This window comes from Alnus glutinosa, chromosome 8 (genome assembly GCF_958979055.1).
Source record: "Alnus glutinosa chromosome 8, dhAlnGlut1.1, whole genome shotgun sequence".
Classification (NCBI taxonomy): Eukaryota; Viridiplantae; Streptophyta; class Magnoliopsida; order Fagales; family Betulaceae; genus Alnus; species Alnus glutinosa.
Window position 1 is genome coordinate 28,841,657 of NC_084893.1, and position 26,040 is coordinate 28,867,696.

Sequence of the window (26,040 nt, forward strand, 5' to 3'; positions counted from 1 at the left end):
ATTCATAAGAGCACTCCCAACAGAGTAGCTATTTCCTTCTTTTAATTAAAGTAGCCAAGCAAAATAACAAAAAGTCAACTCCATCAGATTATGTAGCCTAACGCCAGAATAGAGGAATGCTGCATTTGTGAACAGTATACTGTTCACAAACCTATAATTATTTTATTATTATTTTTTATTCTCTCTCTCTCTCTCTTTGAGTCTCTCGAAACTTCTACCTTCCTCTCAAACTCTTCTCCTGCCTTCTCCCTTTCCCTATCAAACCTCAAACGATGCAGCTCCTCCCTACCTCGCTGTGATGGAGCCCCTGATCCTCATGGTTCTGAGAGCAGCGATTTGGGGTCGGATGGGGCCGAAGAGAGAGTTGTGAGAGAGATCGAGAGAGGAGTCCGGCGGCGTTGAAGAGACGAGAAAGGATGTGCTTCGAATTTCCAGGGCGAAAATCGCCGCGTGGCTTGCCGGTGCATGTAGTTCCGGCGGTCTCATGGAGCTCGGCCCCTCGTCCAACGCGCTCTCCTGTACGGTCCCGAGCGGTTTGAGCGCTTGTGAGTTTGGTGCCTACACGCTCGCCGTAGGTTCGCCCTAAACACTGCGAACTTGGGCTAGTGCTCCTCCTGGCCTGCGAGCCGTACGACTTGTCGTTGAATTTCATGGGCTATCGGCATACTTTGGTCCGATAATGAAGGCGTTGAACGGAGTGATGTGTTTTTGGTGGAGATGTATTTTTAATTAAAATGAATAAAAATATTAAAATTGATTATTTTATAAAATAAAGAAGAAGTTTAGATAAGCCGATGGAAAAAGGGTTGAAAAGTGATTACCTAAAAGAAAGTTGATTTTGGTTAGCTATTCCAGATAAAATTTTAGATAAGCTGCTGTAAGTGGTCTAAGGATCTAAGTTGTATTGGTTGATTCTCATATATGATTATAAGACCTCTTTAAAAAAAAAAAATAATAATAATAATAATTTTGAATTCAAACCTTAATTCTATAGTTTATTTTTATTTTAATTAAATATATATTATAAGCAGTAAATCTCACTTGTCAAGAAAAAGTTTGACGTCGTGTTTAAGCTTTGGGGATATATTAAACAAAAAAAAGATATGTAATGGTCCATCGACATAAATCCCTAACATTTGGGAGTTCCACCCCTGCTCTTATGGAATTCAGATAGTATGCAACACGTAGTTGTATGGATAATAGGCACGGCACTTAAATCAGTATAGTAATTTAAAGCTTGTAGGTCCGAGGCCGACGTCAATAATGGCGCCTGTGAGAACCACAGGCGGTGTTGTTGCTGCTGCTGTAATCTCCATCTTCTTCGCCATGCTCTCTCACTTGCTCAGCTCCAAAAGGACCATCTTGCGCCTCTCAAAGAAGAAGGAAAAGAAGCCCAGAAATGGGCTTATTGATGCCATTGGCAACACCCCCTTGATTCGCATCAACAGCCTCTCTGAAGCCACTGGTTGCGAAGTATGCGATATAGCTATCGAGTTTTCAATTTTCCTTCGATCTTATCATCTGGGATTTCTTTGATTTTCGTTTGTATTTATTTTTTATTATACAGGTCTCGTTTAATTTTCGTTTCGATATCATTTTTATGTGCCAAAGATTACAGGAAGGAAACAGATTAGCTTTTTTGTTTTTCTTGTTTGATTTGTTTGCTTTTTTTTTTTTTTTTGTTTGTGGGGTTGTTCAGATTCTTGGCAAGTGCGAGTTTTTGAATCCAGGAGGGAGTGTGAAAGATAGAGTTGCCGTGAAAATTATTGAAGAGGTAAATTTTTTTTTGATGAAATTTGAAGAGGTAAATTACTATTACTTTTGATTCTTTGTTTAGATGTTGGAAAAATAGGAAAAAGAAAAAGAAAGTTGACCATTTGGTCTTCAACAAACTAGAATCTGCGGCCAACTAGGCTTAATGTAAGTGTTTGGCTTAGTTGAGAATATTCTGAATACTTTCTTTTTACAAAACCATCGGGCAGAAATTAGATTGCTTTTTCTTTCCTGTATCCAAAGTTGAAGAAGAGGCTATTTCAATTACTCTCTTGCTTGAATTGGTAATAGTACGAATCTCGAAATTGTTTTTTGCAGGCTAGTTTTTATGCTGTCTTAATTGGTTGAAGTAGTATTTTTCTTTGTGAATTATGGAATAATGCTAAATATAAGTGAAAGCTCTAGTAATTAATGAATAGTTAATGATATCAATGCCTAGTTGTATGGTACCATAGGAAATGATTATATTTTGGAAAGAGTAATGCTATATACCACATTTTTATCTCACAATGCTGATGTGGCAATCTCAATCAACCCTTTGAATTTATTTTATTTTATTTTTTTCAATGACTGATTCAAGAGTTGATTGGGATTGTCACGTTAGTATTTTAAGATAAAAATATGGTTTCTAGCCTAAGATGTTGTGTTTGTTGATCATTAGTGTTGGTTTTATTTTATTATTCCTTCCAATTTGTGGCTCTATGCAGGCTTTGGAATCTGGGGAGCTAGCTCAAGGTGGAGTTGTTACTGAGGGGAGCGCTGGGAGCACTGCCATCAGCCTTGCTACAGTTGCTCCTGCCTATGGTTGCAAATGCCATGTGGTTATCCCTGATGACGTTGCTATGGAGAAGGTATATATAGAATGTATCTTCAATGGGCAGAGTTCCTTGACCAGTTACTTTCTCTTGTTCCTGCTACAACCTTCAAGATTTCATTTGTATTATTGACTTGTGTGGTAATATCTGCATCATAGTCTTGATAGCAGCACTGTATATATAGGTGTATTTGAAATAAATAATCTTCCTTGAACAATGGTGATCAGGCCTTGCTTCCAGTTCCACGTGTTAAAATCGTTTCGTTCTCTTACCATCTTGCGCAAGAATATCTGCAACATAGGCAATTTAGTGGGTTATAATTGGGCTGGAAGCAAGATGAAGAAAGAATTTTCTTCTATTCATCTCTAGACATATTATAGTAGCCACTTATCCACATATGTTTTAAAAGGTAGCAGTCCAGTGGGTTGTAGGTCTCTGAACAGTGAAGCATTTTTAGATTTTGTGAAGAATGTTAGCCTGGTGCAGAAAAGTTGTAGAATATCAATGACTACCTGCTTGACTACTCTAGTATTATGTAGCTTTCTTTTGCCACTCTTTGATGAACTGCAACATACTTAATTTTGTTTCTGTTTTGCAAACTTATCTCAGTCTCAAATACTTGAAGCCCTTGGAGCTACTGTTGAAAGGGTAAGACCCGTGTCAATTACACACAGAGACCACTATGTCAATATTGCACGGAGAAGAGCACTGGAAGCAAATGAGGTGGCATCAAAGCATAGGAAATCTGATCAAATGGATTGCAAACCCCTAAAGCAAATCAATGGTTACACATCCGGTGAAGAGAAACAAAGTTCAGCTTTATCGAATAATTGTCGAGGTGGCTTCTTTGCTGATCAGTTTGAAAATCTTGCAAACTTTCGAGCACACTATGAGGGTACCGGGCCTGAGATTTTGGAACAGGCTGGTGGTAATTTAGATGCTTTTGTAGCGGCTGCAGGCACAGGAGGTACTGTGGCTGGTGTTTCCAAGTTTCTCCAGGTCAATTTCTTTTCTCCCCCCCCCCCCCCCCAGTTAATTGTATTATGTTATTATTCAATAATTCCCTTATTACATCTATTCAACAGGAAAAATTTCCAAACATCAAGTCCTTCCTGGTAGATCCTCCTGGTTCTGGTTTGTTCAATAAGGTAACAAGAGGGGTGATGTACACTAAAGAGGAGGCTGAAGGGCGCAGATTAAAGAATCCGTTTGACACAATAACAGAAGGAATTGGAATCAACAGGTTGACACAGAATTTCTTGATGGCAAAACTTGATGGGGCTTTTAGAGGCACAGACATGGAGGCTGTTGAAATGTCTAGGTCAGTGATATGGTTTGCTGACTGGTCAAAATCAAACTAACGAGAACAAAATTGTGCCAATTCTACCACCGGGTGTTGCTTTGCAGATCTTACTGTACTGTGCTCTAATTTAACTTTTAGAATTAAAATTTTAATATTTATCAGATGATGAAACATAAAAATATCCCTTCTTTCACTCATTCACTTGGCTACAAAACAAACTAATCTTTGTGAATTTTTGCTATGTCTGCTTGAACTTCTATCAGGTTTCTTTTGAAGAATGATGGGCTCTTTCTTGGAAGTTCTTCGGCTATGAATTGTGTTGGAGCTGTCAGAGTGGCACAGTCCATCGGCCCTGGTCACACTATTGTGACTATTCTTTGTGACAGTGGGATGAGGCACCTGAGCAAGTTTTACAATGACGAGTATCTGTCTCAGCATGGTTTGACACCCAAGGCAAAAGGATTAGAGTTTTTGGGCATCAAATGAGTTAGTGTGACCTAGAGTTTTGACCTCGATGTTTCTTATCACTTCCATCCAAAGTTTGACCAGCCCTATGCAGCTGTATTTCTCCATCAAAGTTCTATATTTGGAAGAGTAATATTATTCATCACATTAGATTTTCAAACTAGTTTTACACCGGTGGATATATCGTGTTTTCAGTGGCTAACACTTTTTTTTTTTTTTTAAGTGACATGCATGAAAAGCACACTTAAAATACGATACATCAATCCGGTGTAAAGCTAATGTAAAAATTTACTACGAAGAGTTGTATTACTCTTATTAGTTGATGGTGAAAGTATCATCACTTATCTCTCTGGGAATTTTTCATCTGAGTTTTTTAGGATGACAACTTGCTGGACCAGTAACACGAGCAGGATTAGGCACATTTCTCTGTTAGGATAAGGACATTATTTATTTCATTCTTTTCTGGACAACAATATGTATCACATTCATAGGTGTATACAAGGATGATTAAAATCATTTTGTCAACAAGAGTAATGAGTCAACTGCAATGATACCAGTTATATGATCATTTTTGGGTCATTGTCATCCAATGATTTTTTGGCTCAAATTCACGTGAATGATTAAGAGCATTTTCAAGAGAAAAAAGTTCACTACAATAATTCGAGTAGTTAATTTATTTTATTATAGATAGGACTAACCATTTTTAGTGAGGGATAAATGCTTAGAGCCAATGTGGACGAGGAAGTCCTTTTGGCAATTAAACTCTGCGTGTTTATGTGCCTAAAACACTGGATATGCAATTGAGATGTGCTATTTGCACGCATATTGTGTGTACATGCATTGTACATACTCACTTTTGGTGTGAAATTTATTCATGTGAGATTGTCAGATGGGTCTTACATCAAATGTGAGTGTCACACACAATATATGTACAAATCCTATGCAATTACGATGTACAGTTGAATTGTGGTTTCAAGCTCCGAGTATGGCGTTGCATCCTTAAATGAACGTATGAGCCAGAATTTCCATGCTTGTTAAAGCAATTAGCCAAAAAGGGTTGAACTCATTGAGAATATTATTATAACCAGTCACGTCCCATCATTCAACTGTAAAGCTTCATCTTACCGTGTCAATGTTCCGCTCGTGTCAAGGTATTGGTATAACAATATATATTAACCATAACTTGACCCATTTAATTAAACGAATTAGATCTATTAACTCTAACCAATTAATTTTGTGTTGAACTCACGATTATAAAAAATGTTAGCCCTTGATGTCGCAAGTTGGGTTTGGATTGTGTCGATGCATAAGTATAAAACTATTTAGGTTAACCATAATCCGACTCATTTAATTAATTGAGTCAGACTCCTCAACCCTAACCCTCTAATTCCGTGTTAAGCTTGTGGGTCATGTAAAAATTAATAACCCTTAATGTCTCATGTCGGGTTTGAGTCGTGTCAAAAAATCGGTATACGACTATTTATGTCAACTCTTACCCGACTCATTTAATTAACAAGTCAAACCCTTTAATCATAGTCCGCTAATTTGGCATCGGGTTCGTGAATCATATCAAAAATTGCTAATCCAAATTTTTATAACATTTATCAGTGTCTTATCTCTGGATCATCCTCTGTACATGTGAAGGCGATGCTAGCGTAAATTGCAATTACTGCTCTATACTACTCCTTCCATACCAAGATTGTTGGATCTACAATCTCATTTTTGCAACGAACTTAGAGTGCATTTGGCATTGCACTTTCAAATTTCAAAAGCGCGATTTTAAACAAAATTTCTGAAAATACTGTACATTTTAAAAAAAATTTAATTTGAAACATAGAAAATTCGCATTTTAAAATCGCATTCAAGAGAATGCATTTTTGAAAACACACGATTATAAAAACTAAACTACAATTTTATCAAATACTCAATTATGTTTTTAAAACTTGCATTTTCAAATCGCACATTTTGAAACCGTAAACCTAAACAAACCCTTATGCATAATTTTGTGTTCATGCTAAAAACTTGTATTCACCGTGACCCAATCCGGACACGACATAAGAAATCTTGTCATACATAACTAGGTGGAGTTCAAAATCAGCGGCAAACAACCAACTGTGTAACTAAAATCATCTGTAGCAACTGAGCACTCAAAGGCCCGGTTGAAAATTTATTGTCAAGAATGCATAAAATTATTAAGTTGAGTCTTCAGAGACTGAAAAAAAGAAAGCTGAAAATAGCGTTCTGCCAAGTTGGAGAAGCTATCAGATAGTCCACTCACTGGGGATTCCGCCTCTCAAACTGAGACTCATGGCAATGCGAGTCTAGCCAATCCCTGGGAGAGCTCTTCGCCATGCCGGCAGTTGCTTTGCCACCCCCCACAAGTTCTCGCAGACTTTCTAACTTATTCTCCCGACCTGTCCCACTACTCCTCCTATCTGCTTCCTTCAATTTCTGCTTGAACTTCTGCTTACGACCAGCAGAATTCAGCTCCTGCTGCTTTGACTGTGACGGGGGCGCCCCGTGCGGCCCTAGGTAGATGTTCTCTTCTTTTTTGGCCTGCACAAGTGCAATTAACTCATGGTTTTAAGATGAATGGTTAAACGCATCACAAGTCTTAGAGTAATGCTACTCTTCACATTTATTTCGCATCGGCTGACATGATGTGACGTGTTTTAAGTGACTTTCTATGTCCGTCACTTAAAAATAAAATAAAAGGAAAACCATTTAAAACACGTCATATCAACCGATATAAAATTGGTGTGATTAGATGTAAATAGTAGCATTACTCCCGGTCTTATCATTTAAAGACACTTTTTTCTGTAATCTTTCCTCAGTTAAGAGTTCAGGATGCTTGCAGCTAACCTTTGGAGAAGGAGGTTTTGAGGCTTCTACTTCTGAAGCATCAAGCCTACCTTGATCAGGGTCTCCTATTTCCAGGCTTGGAATAACAAATCCATCGGTATCTAATGCAAATAAAAGCCAAATGTCCATGTCAGTATAGCCAGAAAAACCTCAAAAAAAATTATAGAAGTTAACACCGATGATACCAAAGAACCTGGTATAAGTAATGGCGATGCGACACAGACAAACATGTCACTGAAAATTTTAAAAACAGCCGCCTCCTTATTACCGTTACCATCATATCTACTTCACTCTTACACTAACATGTAGTTTGAACTACCAAATCCACCTGTGAAATGCAATCTACAAGGGATACCACAAGGTCAGAACTCTGTCACCCTCCGTCCCTAGCTGCCTCCTGATTGCCATTACCATCATATCTGCTTCGCTCTTAGGAATATTGCATTGAGGACAATCACATATTGACCAATGATTCTACATATTGCAAAATATATTGCCAAGCATGGCCCTGAGTATGCATGTATGCAAGAAACATTGGCTCCGTTTGTTAAAGTTTTTTGGATGGTGCATTCTGTTTTTAACGATATTCCACTAAATAAACGTAATTACATCAGAAGTGTATATACATAATCAGTAAGCCACATATTCTCAATCTATATTATGTGATGGAAATATTGAACGAAAACAAAATTTGAAACAAACTCATTTTCCTAGTAAATTTATATACAACAGAACTTCTGTTTTCAGATTTTTATCTAAGTTCCTTGATTCAGCTATATCAATATATAAGATTTTCTTTTGGGTTAAGGAAGAATTATATCAATACATGAGAGATGTGCCCATACGGTTACTACAAACAATATTATGACTTCATCTTCAAGTCTTAATTTTACACTTCTATAAATATTTCAACTTATCTACATTTCGTTTGTTGGAGCAAAACTTTTTTGCAAATTGAAACGTGCAAACAGCTCCTGAGATACAATAATAAATACATTTAGGGGTAATTACCTTTTCTCCCCATGAACTACCAAAAAATGCGCGATGCCCCCATGAACTACCAACTCGACCAAAATAGAGCATTCAACTACCAAAGATAACCATTTTCCCCCCTTCCGTCAGTCACACGCCGTTTTACCCTCATTTTCTTCCTCTTTTCCCCCTATGAACTACCACCATCTTCCTCTTTTCCCCCCATGAACTACCATAATCTTCCAACATGCCCCCATATAAAACGGCACATAACCCGTTGACCGTTTGTTTTAACCCTTTTGACTGACGAAATGGGGAAAAATGGTTGTTTTGGATAGTTGAATGCTCTATTTTGATCGAGTTGGTAGTTCATGGGGGCATTGCGCATTTTTTGGTAGTTCATGGGGAAAAAGGTAATTGCCCCATACATTTAAAAAAAAAAAAAAAGGTGTAAAACTTAGAAATCACATCAAATGAAACATTCCCAGTTAATAATCTTCATGCAATACCAAAGCAGAAATCCCCCAGTTAAAATTAACAAAACCCGAAAACTAAAATCCAAATCACAAGCCACAGCTATGCAATAAACAACTTCAATGACAATGCCACTACAATGAAAACACCATGCATAGTGAAACCAAAAATACCCCAACCGAATACTATTCATAAAGCATGACACAATAGGATAATAAAAAAATTATACCCAAGTGGGAAGCCCCGAAAAAATCCCCAACTTTCCTTTAATTTTCCTACACTTTCTCAGCAACCAAACAAGGGTCACTGACAAAATTCAAAGAAAAGAAAAAAAGTGTTACCCCACTCATCTTCTTCTTCAACTGGAGGAGTGGTTGGCGCTGGAGACAGGTCCATGGGACGCTGATGATCATGGATTTCAACGGCCCTCAGGGCGCTAAAGCCCAGAGAAAGATCACACAGCCAATCACCACCCACGCAAATCCCAAGAAAAACCAAAAAGCTTGTGCGCGTCTCACACACAACACAAAAAGCTGAGAGCTTTATAACTAAAACCCCAAAGAATCCCCCCAATTTGGAAGAAGAAAATACAAAGTCATCAAAACCCTAACCCTAGAATTAATCCTCCTGAGTCCTGAAAGTTTTTTTTCCCCGGTATGACCCCAATTACCCCTCTTATTCTGTTAGGTTAGAATCGTTACATAAAGGATTGAGGGTGACATAGCCATTTCAAAAAAGGGAACATGGGGCACGTGGCATGGTAGATCATGTGGGCTGAGTTTATCATTGTCATAATTAGATTTGCTTAGGATTATGATTATGACCACGAGGTTAATGAAGGTCAATGTCCGAGGTGGTACCCACAACTAACTTTTCATTATATAAATTCTACCGTAGAGATGATGTCACGTAATAAATATGTTGTCACATTATAAATTATTAAAAAAATTTAATTAATGTATTATTATGTACACCGTTAAATACAAAAAAATAAAACTCTAATCATAAAATGAAAATGATCTATGGGAACACGATCGTCTCTGTTTTAAGTGAAATAGAAATGAGTCATTTCATAGTCAAAATTTTATTTTGTTGTATTTAACAGCGTACATAATACCATATCATTTAAAAATAATTACGTACATAATGTCACATGGTAAATATATTACTATGTCGTTTAAATTTTTTAAATGATATGATATAATATACACGGTTAAATATAATAAAATAAAAAATTTACCATTAAATATCTCATATCTATTTCAAATGAAAATAAAGAGATTCCTTATCCATAAAGAATGTGAGTGTGAGTTTAGTAATTATTATGGGAATATATCTCATACAGATTTGTGGATTCAAACTTCCAAATTTGTGTTTTTTTCAAAAATGATATCCAACCTGATTTGATATTAACTAAAATAAAAAAAGTATAATCTTAATTAGAAAAATGTTTAAGATGCCTAACTGGCTAGCCCCTCCACGGCTCCACCTTCTCATCTAGATTTTCATAGTAGATGCCGCCTTTTACTTATAGAGACCTTCAAATCCAAATACAAGTCCAAACACGATGTTTACTAAACCTCTACTACTAAGCATTTATCTCGTTGAACATCATGGTGATGCTCCTCCTCGATAATTTTAGTATAGTATTTATTAGTATTACGATGTTATCTTCCATGTTGTGGCTTATAAGTTCTCTTACCATTACTGTAGGCGTTTATTTAGGCAGCCTATCCTTTAGATTACCTAAAAAAAATTGTCATTTTAAGAGGCCCTTTTCTTAGCCTGTATGCTAAAAAATTTATTAAGTCCAACCATTTATTTAACCCATTTCATACATTTTTAGGCCTTAACTTGGAATGAGCTGCATCACTCTCTCTCTCTCTCTCTCTTTATTCTCTTATCTTTTTTTTAATCCTCTTCCCCAATCTCTTTAAAAAATATTAGATACATTTTATATTAGACGTGCATGGCTTAGACCTTCATGTGATGCTCAATGATAGTTTAAAAGTCATTATTATGTCGTCCCTAGCAGGATTTCTTTTTATAATAGTTGTGAGAGGTAAAATTAACATAAATGATTCATTTCTTCTAATTGTTCTTATTTCATCTTCCTATTTTTTTAAAAAATTACTATTAAATTTATAGACCTACGTAGGCTCCACAAATCCGACGATGGTTATGAAAAGTGCGAGGAAATGATTAAGCCGAGTAAATGTTTCAAGGCAAAAAAGTGGAAAACCCTAAAAGTAGCACTTCTTTTTTGCCATGCGCTTTTGTCTATCTCCTTTTCTCTTTTCTCTTTTATCCTTTTTCCAAATTTCGCCTATTTACTTCAGATAGGAATAGGATCCTCAACATCACACAGAAAATGTGGTTTATGTCATAGTTAAATGCTTTGATCATATTTAAAATATTAATTGCAATTTTAAAGATTAATTTGTAATTGTAACAATCGTGTTTTTATTGACTGCATTTTGGAATTATTATTTATTTTTTCAAGTGACAAGTTTCAAAATCGCTAGACCAAATGGACCATGATAAATAAATTCAAATAATCTATGTGATGAAATACACTTGTATTATATAGAATGTATGTACTTTTCAAATGCAGCGAATACTTTGCACCTAGCCCTGTTTGCTTGTGGGAACACAGGAGTAATGGCACCTGACAAAACCAGCCAAAAGGTCTCTTCATGGTAATGGGTTTCCATTAACAATTTGGATGACATTCAGACAGAAAGTAGCTCAAATTATTACACTTCGATGAATGATGGGATTTATTGCAGACAATGGAAAATGGGTCATAATTACTGGGAACTGTTAGCTTTTATAATTGGATTTCTGGGTTACTGACAGAATTGCAGGGTGCTATTAATTCAATTCTAGCACTAAATTTTTTATTTCTCCATATATTCTGTCTTAAAAGCAATTCACATGTTCCTATAAAGTGCCGAGAAAATCAAAAACTGCTTCATTGATGTTTGTTTACATGGAAAATTTGTTTGGTAGAAATGTGATTTGAAAGGAAAACTGTTGGAAGTTACCCTTTGAGTACATTTACCTTTTGTTAGTGGCATTTTTGTTTGGTTGCGTAAAGAAGAAAGTGAAAAGTAAGGATTTTTTCCCCCCTTCAAGTACTGTATATAGATTGTAGATTTTACTCATTTCCTGTTTAATGGGTTTTCTTTGAAGGGTCTCATAGTATAGTGCCATGTGGGGAGAAGAGATATGCTGCACATGCATTTGGTAATTCCAAGGCTTTGAGTTTGTAAAACGATAATGGAAAACAAGTGTTTTGCTTTCTTCAAGAGAATCGGTTGCAGATAAGAACAAACTCATTTACTTTGGAGAAACCAGAAGAGGGAAAGGACAAGTGGTTTGAGTGCCAAGTCTACATTTGTCCTTGGAAGCTCAGATCAGGTAAATGGAAGCCGATCATAATGCTGTTTTGATATGATCCTTCTACTTTTGATTGATTCTGCAGACACACCTATTTCTGTTGTTGGCTCATTTCTTGATATATTTAGCAGAAATTGAAAACAGTCTTTTCTACTTCTTGCTGTCCAACCCTTTTTTCTGATTCTTCTAGTTTTTGTTATGTCAATTTTTGTCCACCTCCTTTCATGAACATATGAACATGGGAAAAACAGCTGAGAATCGAATCCTTGCAATTTTGGCTTACTTTCTTAGTTTTGGCTTCTCTCCTTTCCTTGTTACCCTTGCAATTTTGATTCTATCAACTATGTTGATCATTGTCACATTCAAAAAGAAAAAGGTAATTTTGCATGAGAAACCAGCGCAAGATCATGAGGGTCTCATCTGTGAGCAGAAAAACGTCCCTGGAAAAGTAGTTGGAGAGACTCTTCAACCACCAGTAGAAACAGCTATCCAACAAAATGAAGTTGGTCTGATGCATGAGTACCAAGTTGAATCAACCTCGGACATTCTTGTTCCATCAGACAGTGAAAGTAGCAATGATTCTGTAATGGGTGAAAAGTTTGATCTCAATTTGACTTGTTCAAACTATATGGAACAAAATCTAGCAATGTCAGATATTTCAGTTTCTGATGATGATGATGATGATAGCCTCATTGAAATCTGCCTTCCGGGCAGCAAGTTTGGTGGCCCAGATGAAGAACCAAAGCAAAAGCTGCAGTCAAATCTGCCGTCAAATCTGCCTGATCTCTTGCCGGAATCAATATTCGAGCAACAAGGCTTAATGGAGCTCTTAGCAGAGATCAATGAGATGAATGAAGAAGAGAATCTGATTGAGATTGATCTTGGGCTCCATCAAGGGTTCAAGGTTAGCGATTGAAGCATGAATTAGCATTGGCATGAGTGTCAATAGTTCCAAGTTTTGATCTCAACAACAAATGATGTTAGGAGCTGCTAGCTAGGCTTTTTAGATCAAGGGATAATTTTTTTCTTCTTCTTCTTTTTAGTTGTGCTGCAAACTATGGAAATTTCTGCTTTATTATGCCTTCTATAATCCCTCTTCAAACACTAAAGCATCAAAGTTCAACTTTATTATGCCTTTTTTATATATCAGGAGGCATAAACAAAATATGATAGCCTTTCATCTGTGGAGGCTTTTTTGCTTGGGATGGAATCCCACTTGCCTTTCCTCTTCAATCTGCTTTGTTCTTTAGTTCTTTCATTTTCACTTTTTCATGTTTTTTCGCATGATATGCATGGGCACCAGTAAGGCCCTGTTTGTTTTGGTGGAAAAAGATCTAGTGACTAGTCCACTTTCTTGGATGCAGTTGCTTGCTTATCATCAAGAAAATTTGCTAACCATGAGACAAGTGAGGCTGGTAGGTTTAGAATTTTTCCTGGGGAGTCACATTTTTGAACCAGAATTAGCTTTCCTTTTGTTTAATTTTTTGAGAAACTTCACTTACATCCCAATAATTTTCTCTTTTTAATTTCACCCATTTTTTGATTAAATACCCAAAAATGCTCCCGTTTATTTTTATTTTTATTTTTTAATGGAAGCATTTTGGACATTTTAACCAAAAAAAAAAAGTGAAATTAAAAAGAACAAAATTATTGGTGTACTAATACTAACATGTCATGATTGCATTTAACCATTTATTTTATTTTATTTTTTATTAAAGGGGAATGTGGGTCTTGAGCCTGAGGTAGACCGGTGGGCTAGGCTCAGAAGTGAAGAACCTTGGCGGAGCCTAGCGGAAACTGGCCCTACACTTTTACCCAATGCCTAAACTCTATTGCTTAAAAGCCTAAGATTCAAGCCCAGCCCATTTATTACCCCTTGATTGGGTTAAATTCTTAACGGGCCCAGTGCAACACATTTCTTCAAAAAGTGCAACACATTTTTTAACCTTAATTCCTTTCTAGCGCCCATGTATTTACTATTTACTAGTTATGATTAGGATATATGTTTTGTAAAATTGTCGTGCAACTAACATATCTCTATGACTTTTGGTAATAAAATTACATCATTTTTAAATTTTTTGTAATAATTTTTGTAGTAGTCTAAAGAATTTTAGTTTCAATCGGGGTCAAACCTAAGGGGAGGGCCCCTTACACTCTAGAATTTGTTTGATACTACTTTCTTTTATTCTTGTATTTGTTTTCACTTTTCAAAACAAAAACATTAACAAAAAACCCAAAAAGTAAAATACCCAAAATTATTTTCACCTTTATATCATATCAAAATACATTTTCAAACAAAAAATATAAACTACCTTATAAAAAGCATTAACAAATAGATCCTAATATTTTTTTTTTAGGATTTATTTTACTATTCATGATAGCTTTCTTTAAAGAAACTTTTAGTCCAATCCGATAATTCCAAATTAAATTTCTAATTTTGTCCTTGATATCGATCATATCCCAAAATACTACACATGTATTTTCACCATCCAATCTGTTAGGTTTTAAAAATTGGCCTTCTTCGATGTTTCAAAACTGTGATCGTAAATCTTTTCATCTTCCAGGTGTTTGACGTGAAAAAGATAATGTTACTATAGTTTTTGTTCTTAACATCATAAAGACGTTATGACGTCCATTGTCTGAAGGTGTTAAAAGTGATTTTGTGTGGTTTCGTTATAAGGCTGTCATGACGATGAAAGCTCAGAAGGCCACTGCATGATAAGGCCAGAACCATGTCAAAAGGCCATAATGACGATGAAACTTTGAAAACTTACGTCTAATAACGTCAAAATGTCATCATGACGTTAAAGCCTATGAAATCCTATGGTTGACTTCATCAGAAAATATCAAAACGTCATCATGAAATTACATGTCAAGTGTCATAAAGTTAGCAATGAAATCCCAGTTATTACTGTCATGACGCCACATGATTTTTCTGTTAAAAAAATTTAGACGTTTCTCTCATTTTGTTGACACTTATTTCTTTAGCTATTAAAAGTGAAGAATGTCCACTTACCCTGGTGAGAAAGATTTTGTCATCTATTAACTTAGAAGTTAGAACCCTCCTAGATGTTTCATTTCCTTCACCATTGTCCATCCAAGTGGGGTTTCCTAAAAAGTTTTATCTCCATTGGATTTTGTTTTTCTTCAAACCACACGATATACCTCTTTGAACCGAAACATTAAAGAAATGCACTCAAAGAAAATTGGTTAGCGGTGAGCTAGAGTGAAGAAAAGCTGAGAGCTTGTTGTTATACGAAGTCTTAACTTTACAAAGAATTGTAAGTGTTTATGTTGATATTTTGCATATTTTTTATGATAGTAATTTTTTGGGTTTACTTGTCCCGAAATGATTTTTTAACTTTGATGTGTTGAAATGGTTTTCCATTATAATTTAAACTAAAAACAAAAAAAAACATTATTCAAAACTATTTTCGTATATATCCTATACCTATAGTTCCACGTCTTATCCAGATATGCTTGACATTAGGCAAACCCATTTGTGGGCTCGGACCCTGGAGGCCCTTCGGGTTAAAATCGGTGGGCATTTATCCCCGCTCGGACCCACCGAAGGCCTCAACACAGTTGGGTCCCACCTGTGCAAGATGCTCACAAACTTTGTAACCGAATATCAACCTCAACCGTTGATCTCACAGATACCATCCAAACAACATCTCGGCGGTCAGTTCTCTCTCCGTTTTCAAACTCCCGCACTTCCTTCTGACACACACATCCGACGTGGTCCGATTTTAAATCCGGAATTGAAGTCCGACGTTCTCGAAATACCGAAACTACCCCCCACTTTGAAGAGAGAGATCGAAGCCAAAAAAAAAAAAAAAAACAAAAAACAAAACAAAACAAGTTCCCAAAACTCTGAGCGAAACACTGAGAGAGTTCAGAAAGTCGAAGACTTTCGCTCGAAGCTTCAAAATTCACAAATTTAAAAATCCCGAAACATCTGTAAGTTTCAATTACATAATTGTTCTTTCAATTAATTTCACTATATTTTGTTAATTTGTTGTTGTTTTTGGTGTTTTTCTTTGTGATCCGGTAAGGAATTTGTGGTTCAGAGCTAGGGTTCCGAAATGGTTCTTTGTAAAAATTTGAAAATTTTGGGCTTGTTTTTCTGGGTTTTTACTGTTTTATTTCTGGGGCTGGTGTTTGGCTCTGTTTGGTTGCCGAGAATGTGAGAGAAACGCAGAGAGATTCTGAGCTTGGATTCGGGATTTTTTGCTATGTTGAGCCTGAGGAAATTGAGAGCTTGGCTAAACTATGGTTAATGTGGCTGTGAGGCTGGTTTAGCTGAGTTTTACATTTCTTAAAGCTGCATGCTAGTTAAATATTTGGAATTTTTATTTTTATTTTTATCTGTTTTATTTTTTGTTGGGTTTTTAATTTGTCATTTTTTTAAATATATATATATATATATATATATATATATATATATATATTTGGTTTTTTATTTGTTTATTTTGTCTGTGTTAATTATCAAATAAGTTATTGTTTCTCTTTTTTTGATGGGTCTATTCAAGTGTCTGACTTTCTGTAGATCTTGTTGGAGTTTTCAATCTGTTAAGCTATCTATAGTTACACTTCAGTGCATTATATGTGCTAGTATTATACCTTTAGGAAATTTATGTTCTTATTTGGAAGGTTGTTGCTGCAATTCAGTTTTGCTTGACTGTAGCTCGTTTCCTTATTTATTGCCTCTCATTTTAATGTTTATGTTAAGTTTTTATTCTCTGGGTCTTTTGCTTTGGGCAATTGTACTCCATTAGAATTTAATTGCGTAAAAGGAAAAAGAACTTCTGTTCAAGTTTACATTTTGTGCAGTAGATTTTTATTTGAGAAGCATGCAAAACTTGATCATGCATGGAGAAATGGAAACTTGGAAGTCAAGTTCCCTCAAGCTTGGCCATCGAAGTGATTTTTAATGGTTACATTTTGTACACTTCTTGATGCATGATCAACATGGCAGTATCTTGGTTCAAAGGGCCAAGATTGCACCACAACTTGAGGGAGCCAGTCATGTAAAATGTTATATCAATATAATCTGAAATTATTGTTTTCCTAAATCTCAAAATATAGGGCAGTGCTACTAAATGACAGACTTTATTCAACTATTCTGCTCTCTGGACTTGAACTTCGGCTGATAGTGAATTTTTATTTTCTAGTTAAGTTGATTATGGGTGAGAAGAATACGGTGACTGAAGTTGCTGAGACAGTGGCAAATGGGGCTAGCCTACCAGAGAAAACAGAAGAAGCTATGGATGAGAAGAAAGAGGAGCAAAATGGAGTAAAAGACATGGTAGAAAATAAGAAAGGTGATGAGAAAGTTGAGGCTGCAAAAATGGACGAAGACACAGAGGTAAAGGAAGTCAAGGAAAGCAAAGAAGAAATAGAGGAGCCAAAAACAGAGGCAATGGAAGAAGATGCTAGGCCAAGTGAAAAAGAGGTGATCGAAAAAAAGGATGAAGTCAAAGATGATTTAGAGGAAAAGATTAATGTGGCAGAGGAGAAAGAAGACAAGGATGAAGATAAGGCAGAGAGTAAGGCGCAGAAGGGGTCAAAGAAGCGTGGGAAAGGGAAGAGTGGAGAGAAAGTAGAAGAGAAGACAAAGGAAGTTAAAGAGAAGAAGGAGCCAGAGCCAAGGACTCCTGCTATCGACCGCCCTGTACGTGAGAGGAAATCGGTTGAAAGGCTGGTGGCCTCAATTGAAAAAGAAGCTGTGAAGGAGTTCCAAATTGAAAAGGTGTTTGTTTAATTTGTTATTTAGTCGTTAAAATTTTAATTGCGGTTTTCCCGAGAAATTTTTTTCTTCACAGTTTACCTTTGAATTTGTAGGGCCGTGGTATCGCGCTGAAAGATATACCTAATGGTATGTTCTTAACCTCTGTTGATTACATTTCAACTATGTTGTTATGTACATTTTTGTTTTTCATAATTAATTGAAAAATGTCATAAACGCCCCTAAGTACACAGGAAGTATACAAAAGGAACACCTAGAAAGAGAAAACAAAAAGAACAAAGAAACCCAGCCAAAAGACCCACAAAATTTTCTATTTTGTGGTGATTATTGTACATTATTTTTATTTTCTATATTTGATCAGGCTCTTTAATTTTCTGTATCTCTTGGTTTTAGGACAAGTGATCTTTCAGTTCAATTTTGAACTTGTAGTTAATAGGCTTGATCTTTGGGTAGTATACGTGATGATACTTGAGAACATATCTGAGGAATCTATATTTGGTAGATTCTATAAATGTTGCTGAAAACCCTTGGGACAGCGGTTCTATAATTTAGCAGAGATACCTGGAGGGACGATAATTGTATAATAATGGAACTATGTAATGATAACAATCTTGGTTTCTTTGGGGAAGTTTTTGAGATATTTAAGGACCAAATAAGCTGAGAATCATGGTGCGAGTATACAATGTCTATGGTGCAATAATTGAAATAAGTGATCCTGAATATGTTTTCTGCTTCAGTGGCATTCAAGCTATCAAGAAGAAAGACTGATGACACTTTCAAACTGCTTCATACAATTCTCTTTGGAAGAAGAGGGAAGGTAATACATATTCTGAAGACTTTTGTGTTTTTTCTGTTTATATGTTGAGCCCTTCTACACATCCTCCACTCATCCCCCCTTCATCACCCTTTTATAATAAAAAATTTAATTTTTATTAAAAAGTTGTGACATCAGAGACAACTTTTTAATAAAAATCAATTTTTTTAAGAAAAGAGGGTGATGAAGGGGGGATGAGTGGAGGATGTTTAGCATTTCCCTTATATGTTTGGCTTTCTTTTTTCTACTTATCGAGTTGGTGACGAGGATGTGCTTAAGGAAATATGTTGGATTCTGGTGTTGTGATTCATCTCAGATGTTCCTGTTGACTATGCCGATCTTGCTTCAATGAAAACTTAAATACTCTTGTTTTTGCAGGCACTTCAGGTCAAGAATAACATATCCCGGTTTTCTGGTTTTGTATGGCATGAAAATGAGGTAAAAGATTTTAAATATAAGAAAGAAAATCCTCCATTTGTGTGTACAAGACATTTTTCCAGATATAGCTGAGATTTTTTGTTTATCATGTGATACCATGTCATAGCGTGGCAGACTTGATCTTCATTGCAATTTTTTTCCCTTTATTACAGGAAAAGCAGATGATCAAAGTAAAAGAGAAACTTGACAAGTGTAATAAAGAGAAGTTGTCAGAATTCTGTGATGTCCTTGACATACCAATTGCCAAGGCTACTACCAGGAAGGTTCGTTGATTTCCCACTGTTGCGCATGTTCAGTCTGGAATGTACTTATGGTTAAATAACTTTGCCCTTTTTGGCCCTATTTTATGCATTGATCCAATTGCTAACTGCATTAGGAAGCCTTTGGTTGGTGGAAGTTTTTTTTATGGTTTATTATCCTTTATCAAATTGATTAGTCTAGAGATTATTAACTGCCCTTTTGTGTGTTCCTGCAAACAATGTGCAAAAACAGATTAATCAGATAGCTTTGGTGATTTGTCAGTATAACCTACACTGTTCTGGCAGGGTTTTATCTCAATTTCAATATTTTCAACTGAAGCCAAAGCTCCTATCAGCATACATTTGCAGCATCTTTTTAAATGCTAGTTTTGTTGCTCTTGAAGCTTCACATGTCAAGCGATATTGTTTTAATGAGGTTAAAGTGCATATGCAGGAAGATATTGTTGCAAAGCTGATAGACTTCTTGGTGGCCCCTCATGCTACAACTACTGTGCTACTTGCTGAAAAAGAGAAGGTTTGCTTACGTAAATGCTAATTTTCTATCGAACTTACTTTCTTTCTTTTTTAACAATGAACACTTTCTTTCCACGAGATCTTCATACCTTTTTTTTTTTTTTTTTTTTTAATGATTATTAGTCAAGTAAGGGTAGCAAAAAGCGAAAGAGGGTGGCCAGAGGAAGTTCATCAGCATCTGGAAGTGCAGCTTCAAAACATTCAGCAAAGGTGTTATTCTCATCTCGTTAACATCAGAATATGATTTGAGTTAAAGCAGTATTGTATAATTGGTAAATCACTTTCTTCATTGGGTAGTTTCTAACTGTCGTAAACAGGGTGGAATGTTTATTTAGTCTTTTCTCTGTTGGATTGGATTTTTTTCTCTTTTCCCACTTGGCCTATACTCTGTTTTGCCAGTCTAGTCTATCTTGTACTTGTAAGTGAATTAGGGTATTCCTATTCATGTGTCAATTTTGTAACAGTGTAGTAAGAAGTACTCTCTTCCTTCTGCATAGTTGTTACTGTTTTGATTATAATCATGTTCAGGATTCAAGAATCCCTCCTACCATGTGCTTGACACTTAACACAAATTTGATTGCATGCTATTGGTCATTAATACTTTTCATTTCTTCTGGTAATACCTAGAAATAGGATTTTGGAGGGAGGAGGGGGTACCAGGAGTTTGTAGTTGTCTGGGAGTAATAGGTGCCTAAAAAGTATATACAATTTCTGATGTTAGGGCCTTCAATACTATCCACATTTGTTATTGCTTTTAGCCTAATGCATATCCTCTATATATACAATTTCTGAATCCTCTTATCACTGGAGTAAGTGGAGGTCTAATTCCTCTGGTCCTCTGGAGCAGCTAAACTAAAATTAGCAGATAAACAGGTGAACTAGGAAGAAACAGAAGACTGAAAACCGATATAATTATCTGTCTCTTTGTCTATCCAGAGAACGTTTATACTATTTATGCTGGGTTTTTTTTTTTTTCCCTGTTCTATTTTAAATAGTTTGATATGTGCTCCAGAGCCGAAGAAAGACTGAGGATCCAGCAAAAATAGAGAAAAATAGTTCACTTGAGGCAGAAGAAGATGACGAGTCTGAAGAAGAGGAAAAAGAAGAGGAGGAACAAAATGAAGAGGAGGAAAATGAAAATGGTGTCGCTGAAAAATCTGAGGATGAAATTCCTGAGCATTCTGAAAGTGAGGAGAAAACTGATTCTGAAGAAGAATCTGAGGAAGATGTGGAGAAACACAAACGAAGTTCTAAAACATCATCTAGAAAGAAGGAATCTGCCGGGAAAGCCAAAACCAAGAAAATCACAGTTTCAAATAAATCCAGAACAACGCCCAAAAGAACACCTAAGAAATCATTGTCCAAACCCTCCAAGGTTGATGATGACAATGATACAAGTCCAAAGGTGTTCTCAAGGAAAAAGAAAATTGAAAAAGTAGCAAAAGAAAAGGCTTCAACTCCAAGGAAAGCTGCCTCCAGGGAGAAATCTGGTAGAAATTACAGCCTCTTTATTGGTATCATTTTTATTTTACTGGTTTGCTTGATGGTCTTTCTGCTAATAGGAAAAACTGAAGAAAAAAAAATGGTGGTTTTGCTAAAAAATTTTGAAGTTTGGAAATTGTCATTATTCAACTTGCTTAGCTTTTTGCTAAAAGATAAGTTCTAATTGTGAACTTTATTAAATAGAGCGAGAGTATAAGCCTATATATTGTTTCTCTTTCGTAATCAGCAACACTAAACATTTGTTGGTATTTTCTTAAGGGAAAAAGGTTGCTAAAGGGAAGGACAAGGTCAAGGAAGAGAAACTCAGGCCAAGTGATAATGAGTTGAGAGATGCAACATGTGAAATTCTTAAAGAAGTTGACTTTAATACGGTAAGGTGCTGAGATCATTACTGTCTAACATTTGTAATAGAAGTCAAGTGAGATCTTGAGTAAAATTAGTAATCATGTTGACCTCTTCTATCCACCCTGCAACAATGAAGCATTGCTGGACATGCCATTGTGGCGCTTTGTTCTAGTTCCTGCCTCAAAGCTGATTAAGATTGCTTTTACATGCTTCACAAACTACTCACAAGTTCTGTAGGTTAGGATTGTTGGGTCCACATCTTTTGGAGTCATAAACAGTTAATTTTACCCAGATATATACATGTACAAGTACACACATAGATATATCAAGCTATGCATCTATAGTATGTATTGCTTCTTTGGGCTTTGTACATTCTTGTCTCCATGTTTCTCTTTCATTACATTTATGCATGTGCGGCTTCAGTAGGAAAAAGTAAGAAGGAAAAGATAAAGGAAGCTCATATTTTGATTTATGGGGTGGTGGAGAAAATTAGGAGTTAGTAATTTATAAGATGCTGAAATATTGCTAGCTTTCTTTATTTCATACATCTTGTCAATCAAACTGAGAGGAAAACATTTTATACTGTGGTTATATCTCATCATATTTGTTTGAGATAAAGGCTTAATTGAGTTTAGTTTCTTATCGAACTTATGATTAATGGATTTGTATGATCCCAAAGTAAATTGTCTTTGTTTATTTTGCAGGCCACTTTCACCGATATTCTGAAGCTACTTGGTATGTTGTCTTTGAATTTATTTTTACTATGGCATTTTATGACTTCTTGAATTGGCAAATATCAAATGGAACCAATCTATGACCCTAGATTTAAAAAATGTAAACCTCAATGCCATGATTATATGTCCATTCAAGCTTATATTTGGGTGTAAAAATAGAGGAAAACTTTCATCTATTTTTGCAAACATTATCAAAGGTTTTCTGTTGAGTTGTTAAAATACTGGTTGTGCAATTTGCTTTTAATGATATTTCGATTATTTATAATTTTTTTTTAAAAAAAAAAAAAAAAATAAAAATCCTCGTTCCTGTAAGATCTAGGAAAAGGTCCACTGCTCAATTGATCAAATATCCTTTTTATGAGGTTTTATATTTTTATTACAAGATCTACTTATCAAAATATTTTTATTACAATATCCACAATTGGTTATCATCTGAAGTAGTAGAGACGGCTTGAAATAAAACCCTTCCAATTCATGGACTGAGATTGATGAACCCTTCTTAGAATTTTATTCCTTTGTGGCTAACAGAATTTTGACAAATTTTCAGCTGGGAAATTTAAAACGGATCTCACCCCAAGAAAGTCATCAATAAAGCTCATGATCCAGGAAGAGCTTACTAAACTAGCTGATGAGGCAGATGATGAAGAAGATGGAGAAGGTGATACCGAGAAAGATGAAAACCAGTCTGCTGGCCAAGAGGTGGAAACCTGAAGAAGAAGATTGAACATGACTGCAGGGAAATAGTGTAGCTATTTATATGTATTCCTTAGTTCCTGTAGTCCACATGTACTTTTTACTCTTATCGCTGCAAAATGATGGCTGTAATTTATTGTTAGAATTCTATTTGCTGAAAAAAAAAAAAAAAAAAAAAAATAGAGTAATTGTTAGAAATTAGCAGAGGACTGGAGCTGTGCTGTAGGATTGCGGCTTGTATGTATGCATTAACATAATTTGTAGGAATTTTCCTGTCTTTAATATAACTGACCCTTCATGGATGAAGTACGTTTATTATTGCTTTTTAAGGCGTGCTTTAAAAAATGTTTTGATGCGATATAAAAGTTAAAATAGTTTTTGATTGTTTTGTGTTTTAAGCTTGTTTATGTTTTTTTTTTTTTATTTATTTATTTATTTATTTATTTATTTATTTTTATTTAAACAGAAAAAAGGAAAAAAAAAAAAACAAAAAACAAAAAATATATTATCAAACAAAGCGACTTTCACATTTATTTAATTTATTTTTGTTTATCTTTCTGATGTCACGGTTTCTTCTTCTGCTTTGCATAGCTTGGTATTTGCCGAGTTAACTCATATGATAAGAGCATCCTAATAAGCTTTTCATTTCAAAGTTTTTATCAAAATTTGGGGAATATTTGAAAAAACTCCTTCCTTCAAACTCTTTATAATATCTTTACTTTCTCTCTCGTCAGAATTATATTTCAAATGTAGCTTACAAATTTTATTAGCTATTGATTTTTTTTTTTAATTATTATTATTATTATTATTTTATCATTTTCACGTTTCAATTCGTGCCTTTCATTTGTACTTTTCCGCTCAACTTTTCCTCTCCCCTTTTTACTTCACTTTTCCTGCCTTTCATCTCTGCATTCACAAACTCCTTTTCTACCGCCCTTCGACGATGCTCCAGCATGCCCATCCTCCAGCTTCGGTACCATTCTCTCTCTCTCATACACAATTTTGGTGGTGGGTTTTGGTGAAAGGGAGGGAAATTGCAGATTTTTTATGAGGGCATAAAGCTAAATTATGGTTTTTCGGTTGAATTTCTGAGATTGGAGAAATCAGGGTTTGCTTTTTCTTTCATATGAGAAGGGGATTTGGCCCCCTTTGTTCTTCTGAGTTTTTTCGTTTATGAGTGAAGGTTTTAGGATTATTGTCGGCTTGTCGCACTGGGTCTCTTTAAACTACTAAAAAAAATATATATTTTGTTAAAGTGGAAAATATTTAAAGAGTTTAATGTAAAATGTTTCTCAAAAGTGATAGTTAAAATAACTAAGGTAAAATTTTTAACCAAAATTTAGCTAAAATCCTAATCTTTTATCAACCTTTGTTTGTTGATAAGCTGATTCACTGGAGCCCCCGTTTACAGCAGCTTCTTTATAAGAGGATTGTTTCCTAAATTTTAGAGAAATTTTTTTATAAAGTTACAAAAAGTCAACCATAATTTTTTTATATTTTTCTGTTCTTTGAGAATGCTACAATAATTTTCAATGCACCGTAGCATTTAAGGGTTAAGTACTCCTCTAGTCATTGAGTTTTAGAAATTTTATTTTTTAGTCTTTGAGTTTTAATTTGCATCACAGATGATACATCAATTTTAAAAAATGACCGAATAAGTAACTCGGTTAACTTCTCTGTATAAAAACTAACGGATAACCACGTGTAAAAAAATGTTGTGCAAAAAAATGTTCTCCTCGTTTCTTCTCTTCTTCCAAAAATCTTCAGATCATTCCCACAAACTTCACACAGACGGACCGCTCTGAACATCATTGGTTGACGACGGCGCCTCAGACGCCTACAGTTTCAGCCCACAATTAATCCAGAAGAAAAGTTCAAACTTCATCAAACCCAGATGCAAATCTTGCCAAAGAAACGCATACACAGATCAAAACTCAAACATGCTTAAAACCCAGATGTCTTATACACCTCTATGTACATATAACCGGAAAGGTACCTTGGATCGTTTGGCGTTGGGGGAAGGAGGAGCAGGTGACGAGAGGCCGCGTTTGGAAGAGGAGGAGCTGCGCCTGGTTTCAACCATGGTGTTGGTCTCCGATCCAAAAACAAATTCCGAGGCTGCACTTTGGACATCCATGGTTGGGAATAAAAAAGAATAAAAAATTGATAAAGAATATAGAATAAAAAAGTAAAAAAAATAATATTTAATTTATATATAAAAAAAAATTAAAGAAAAATTATTGTATATTATTTTTTTATAAAAAAATAAAAAATAATTTTATTCTTTATATTTAAAGAAAATAGTTAAGATACTGCTCCGAATGCTCAAACAAAGAAAGCTCTAATGCTTTGGTAATAACACCATCAGTCATTGACACAGAGAAGGCTGAATAGGGAGTGCCTTTACTTGGAGCAAATTTGAATGTGATTTTTTTTAAATATATATATATATATTTTGATGTGACATAAAGTAAAATTTGTTTTTATATTTTAAATGTGTTTTGCATTTAAATTATTTGTTAATATTTTTATTTTCAAAATATAAAACAAAAATGTTTAAAAACAGAGCTTATATTTGTAATTTGTATCCAACGTTGCAAGTTAGGTAGCACTGGATAGTTGTTTTGTACGACGCTGGGGAGATAATTTGCTGCACACTCCTCTCTTTTCTTTTCTTTTTTTCATTTCTCTCTCTCAAAAAAAAAAAAAAAAAAAAAAAAAAACACTCAAACCTTTTTATTATTATTATTATTATTATTGATGCAGAAGGGTCCGAGTCTGATGACGCTGAGTTGTCAGATTGCACAATAAAGGCGCTGAATTACTTGGAGCAGGCGGATCAGTGCAAAATTGGCAAGAAATCGTAATCTGACCTAATTGGGGCAATTTCCGAGTGCGCCGCAGTAATTTGGCCATAACTTTGGC

The 26,040-nt window shown here is 35.2% G+C and overlaps 4 protein-coding genes across 6 annotated transcripts; 3 read left to right on the plus strand and 1 right to left on the minus strand.

Annotated features, from left to right (window-relative positions):
• The first annotated feature begins 1,108 nt into the window (after positions 1 to 1,108).
• Positions 1,109 to 4,558, plus strand: LOC133874560 (cysteine synthase 2). 2 transcript variants are annotated; one of them, XR_009901322.1, is made up of 6 exons: positions 1,109 to 1,473; positions 1,700 to 1,774; positions 2,481 to 2,624; positions 3,198 to 3,587; positions 3,674 to 4,003; positions 4,155 to 4,314. XR_009901322.1 is itself a non-coding variant. In XM_062312411.1 (6 exons), the coding sequence occupies exons 1-6, from the start codon at positions 1,264 to 1,266 to the stop codon at positions 4,375 to 4,377; spliced, it is 1,278 nt and encodes a 425-aa protein (XP_062168395.1). In that variant the 5' UTR covers positions 1,111 to 1,263; the 3' UTR covers positions 4,378 to 4,558. The 2 variants fall into 2 exon arrangements, 1 of the variants encoding a protein (XP_062168395.1); XM_062312411.1 differs by having other exon boundaries at positions 1,111 to 1,473; positions 3,674 to 3,909; positions 4,155 to 4,558.
• Positions 4,559 to 6,443: 1,885 nt separating this feature from the next.
• LOC133876000 (uncharacterized) lies at positions 6,444 to 9,340 on the minus strand. Its single transcript, XM_062314296.1, has 3 exons — positions 9,006 to 9,340; positions 7,219 to 7,319; positions 6,444 to 6,912 (listed from the first exon to the last, which is right to left on the minus strand). The coding sequence occupies exons 1-3, from the start codon at positions 9,058 to 9,060 to the stop codon at positions 6,631 to 6,633; spliced, it is 438 nt and encodes a 145-aa protein (XP_062170280.1). The 5' UTR covers positions 9,061 to 9,340; the 3' UTR covers positions 6,444 to 6,630.
• A 2,293-nt stretch (positions 9,341 to 11,633) lies between these two features.
• LOC133875876 (uncharacterized) lies at positions 11,634 to 13,299 on the plus strand. Its single transcript, XM_062314136.1, has 2 exons — positions 11,634 to 11,777; positions 11,860 to 13,299. Exon 2 carries the CDS (start codon positions 12,299 to 12,301, stop codon positions 12,980 to 12,982), a length of 684 nt encoding a protein of 227 aa, XP_062170120.1. The 5' UTR covers positions 11,634 to 11,777; positions 11,860 to 12,298; the 3' UTR covers positions 12,983 to 13,299.
• A 2,570-nt stretch (positions 13,300 to 15,869) lies between these two features.
• On the plus strand, positions 15,870 to 23,417 carry LOC133875212 (DEK domain-containing chromatin-associated protein 4). Of its 2 annotated transcripts, none has more exons than XM_062313255.1 (12): positions 15,870 to 16,026; positions 17,241 to 17,818; positions 17,911 to 17,944; positions 18,553 to 18,632; positions 19,008 to 19,067; positions 19,220 to 19,330; positions 19,761 to 19,841; positions 19,964 to 20,050; positions 20,853 to 21,330; positions 21,602 to 21,714; positions 22,393 to 22,423; positions 22,970 to 23,417. In XM_062313255.1, exons 2-12 carry the CDS (start codon positions 17,252 to 17,254, stop codon positions 23,131 to 23,133), a joined length of 1,806 nt encoding a protein of 601 aa, XP_062169239.1. In that variant the 5' UTR covers positions 15,870 to 16,026; positions 17,241 to 17,251; the 3' UTR covers positions 23,134 to 23,417. The 2 variants fall into 2 exon arrangements, with proteins under 2 accessions (XP_062169239.1, XP_062169240.1); XM_062313256.1 differs by having other exon boundaries at positions 15,871 to 16,026; positions 17,246 to 17,818.
• Positions 23,418 to 26,040: the final 2,623 nt, after the last annotated feature.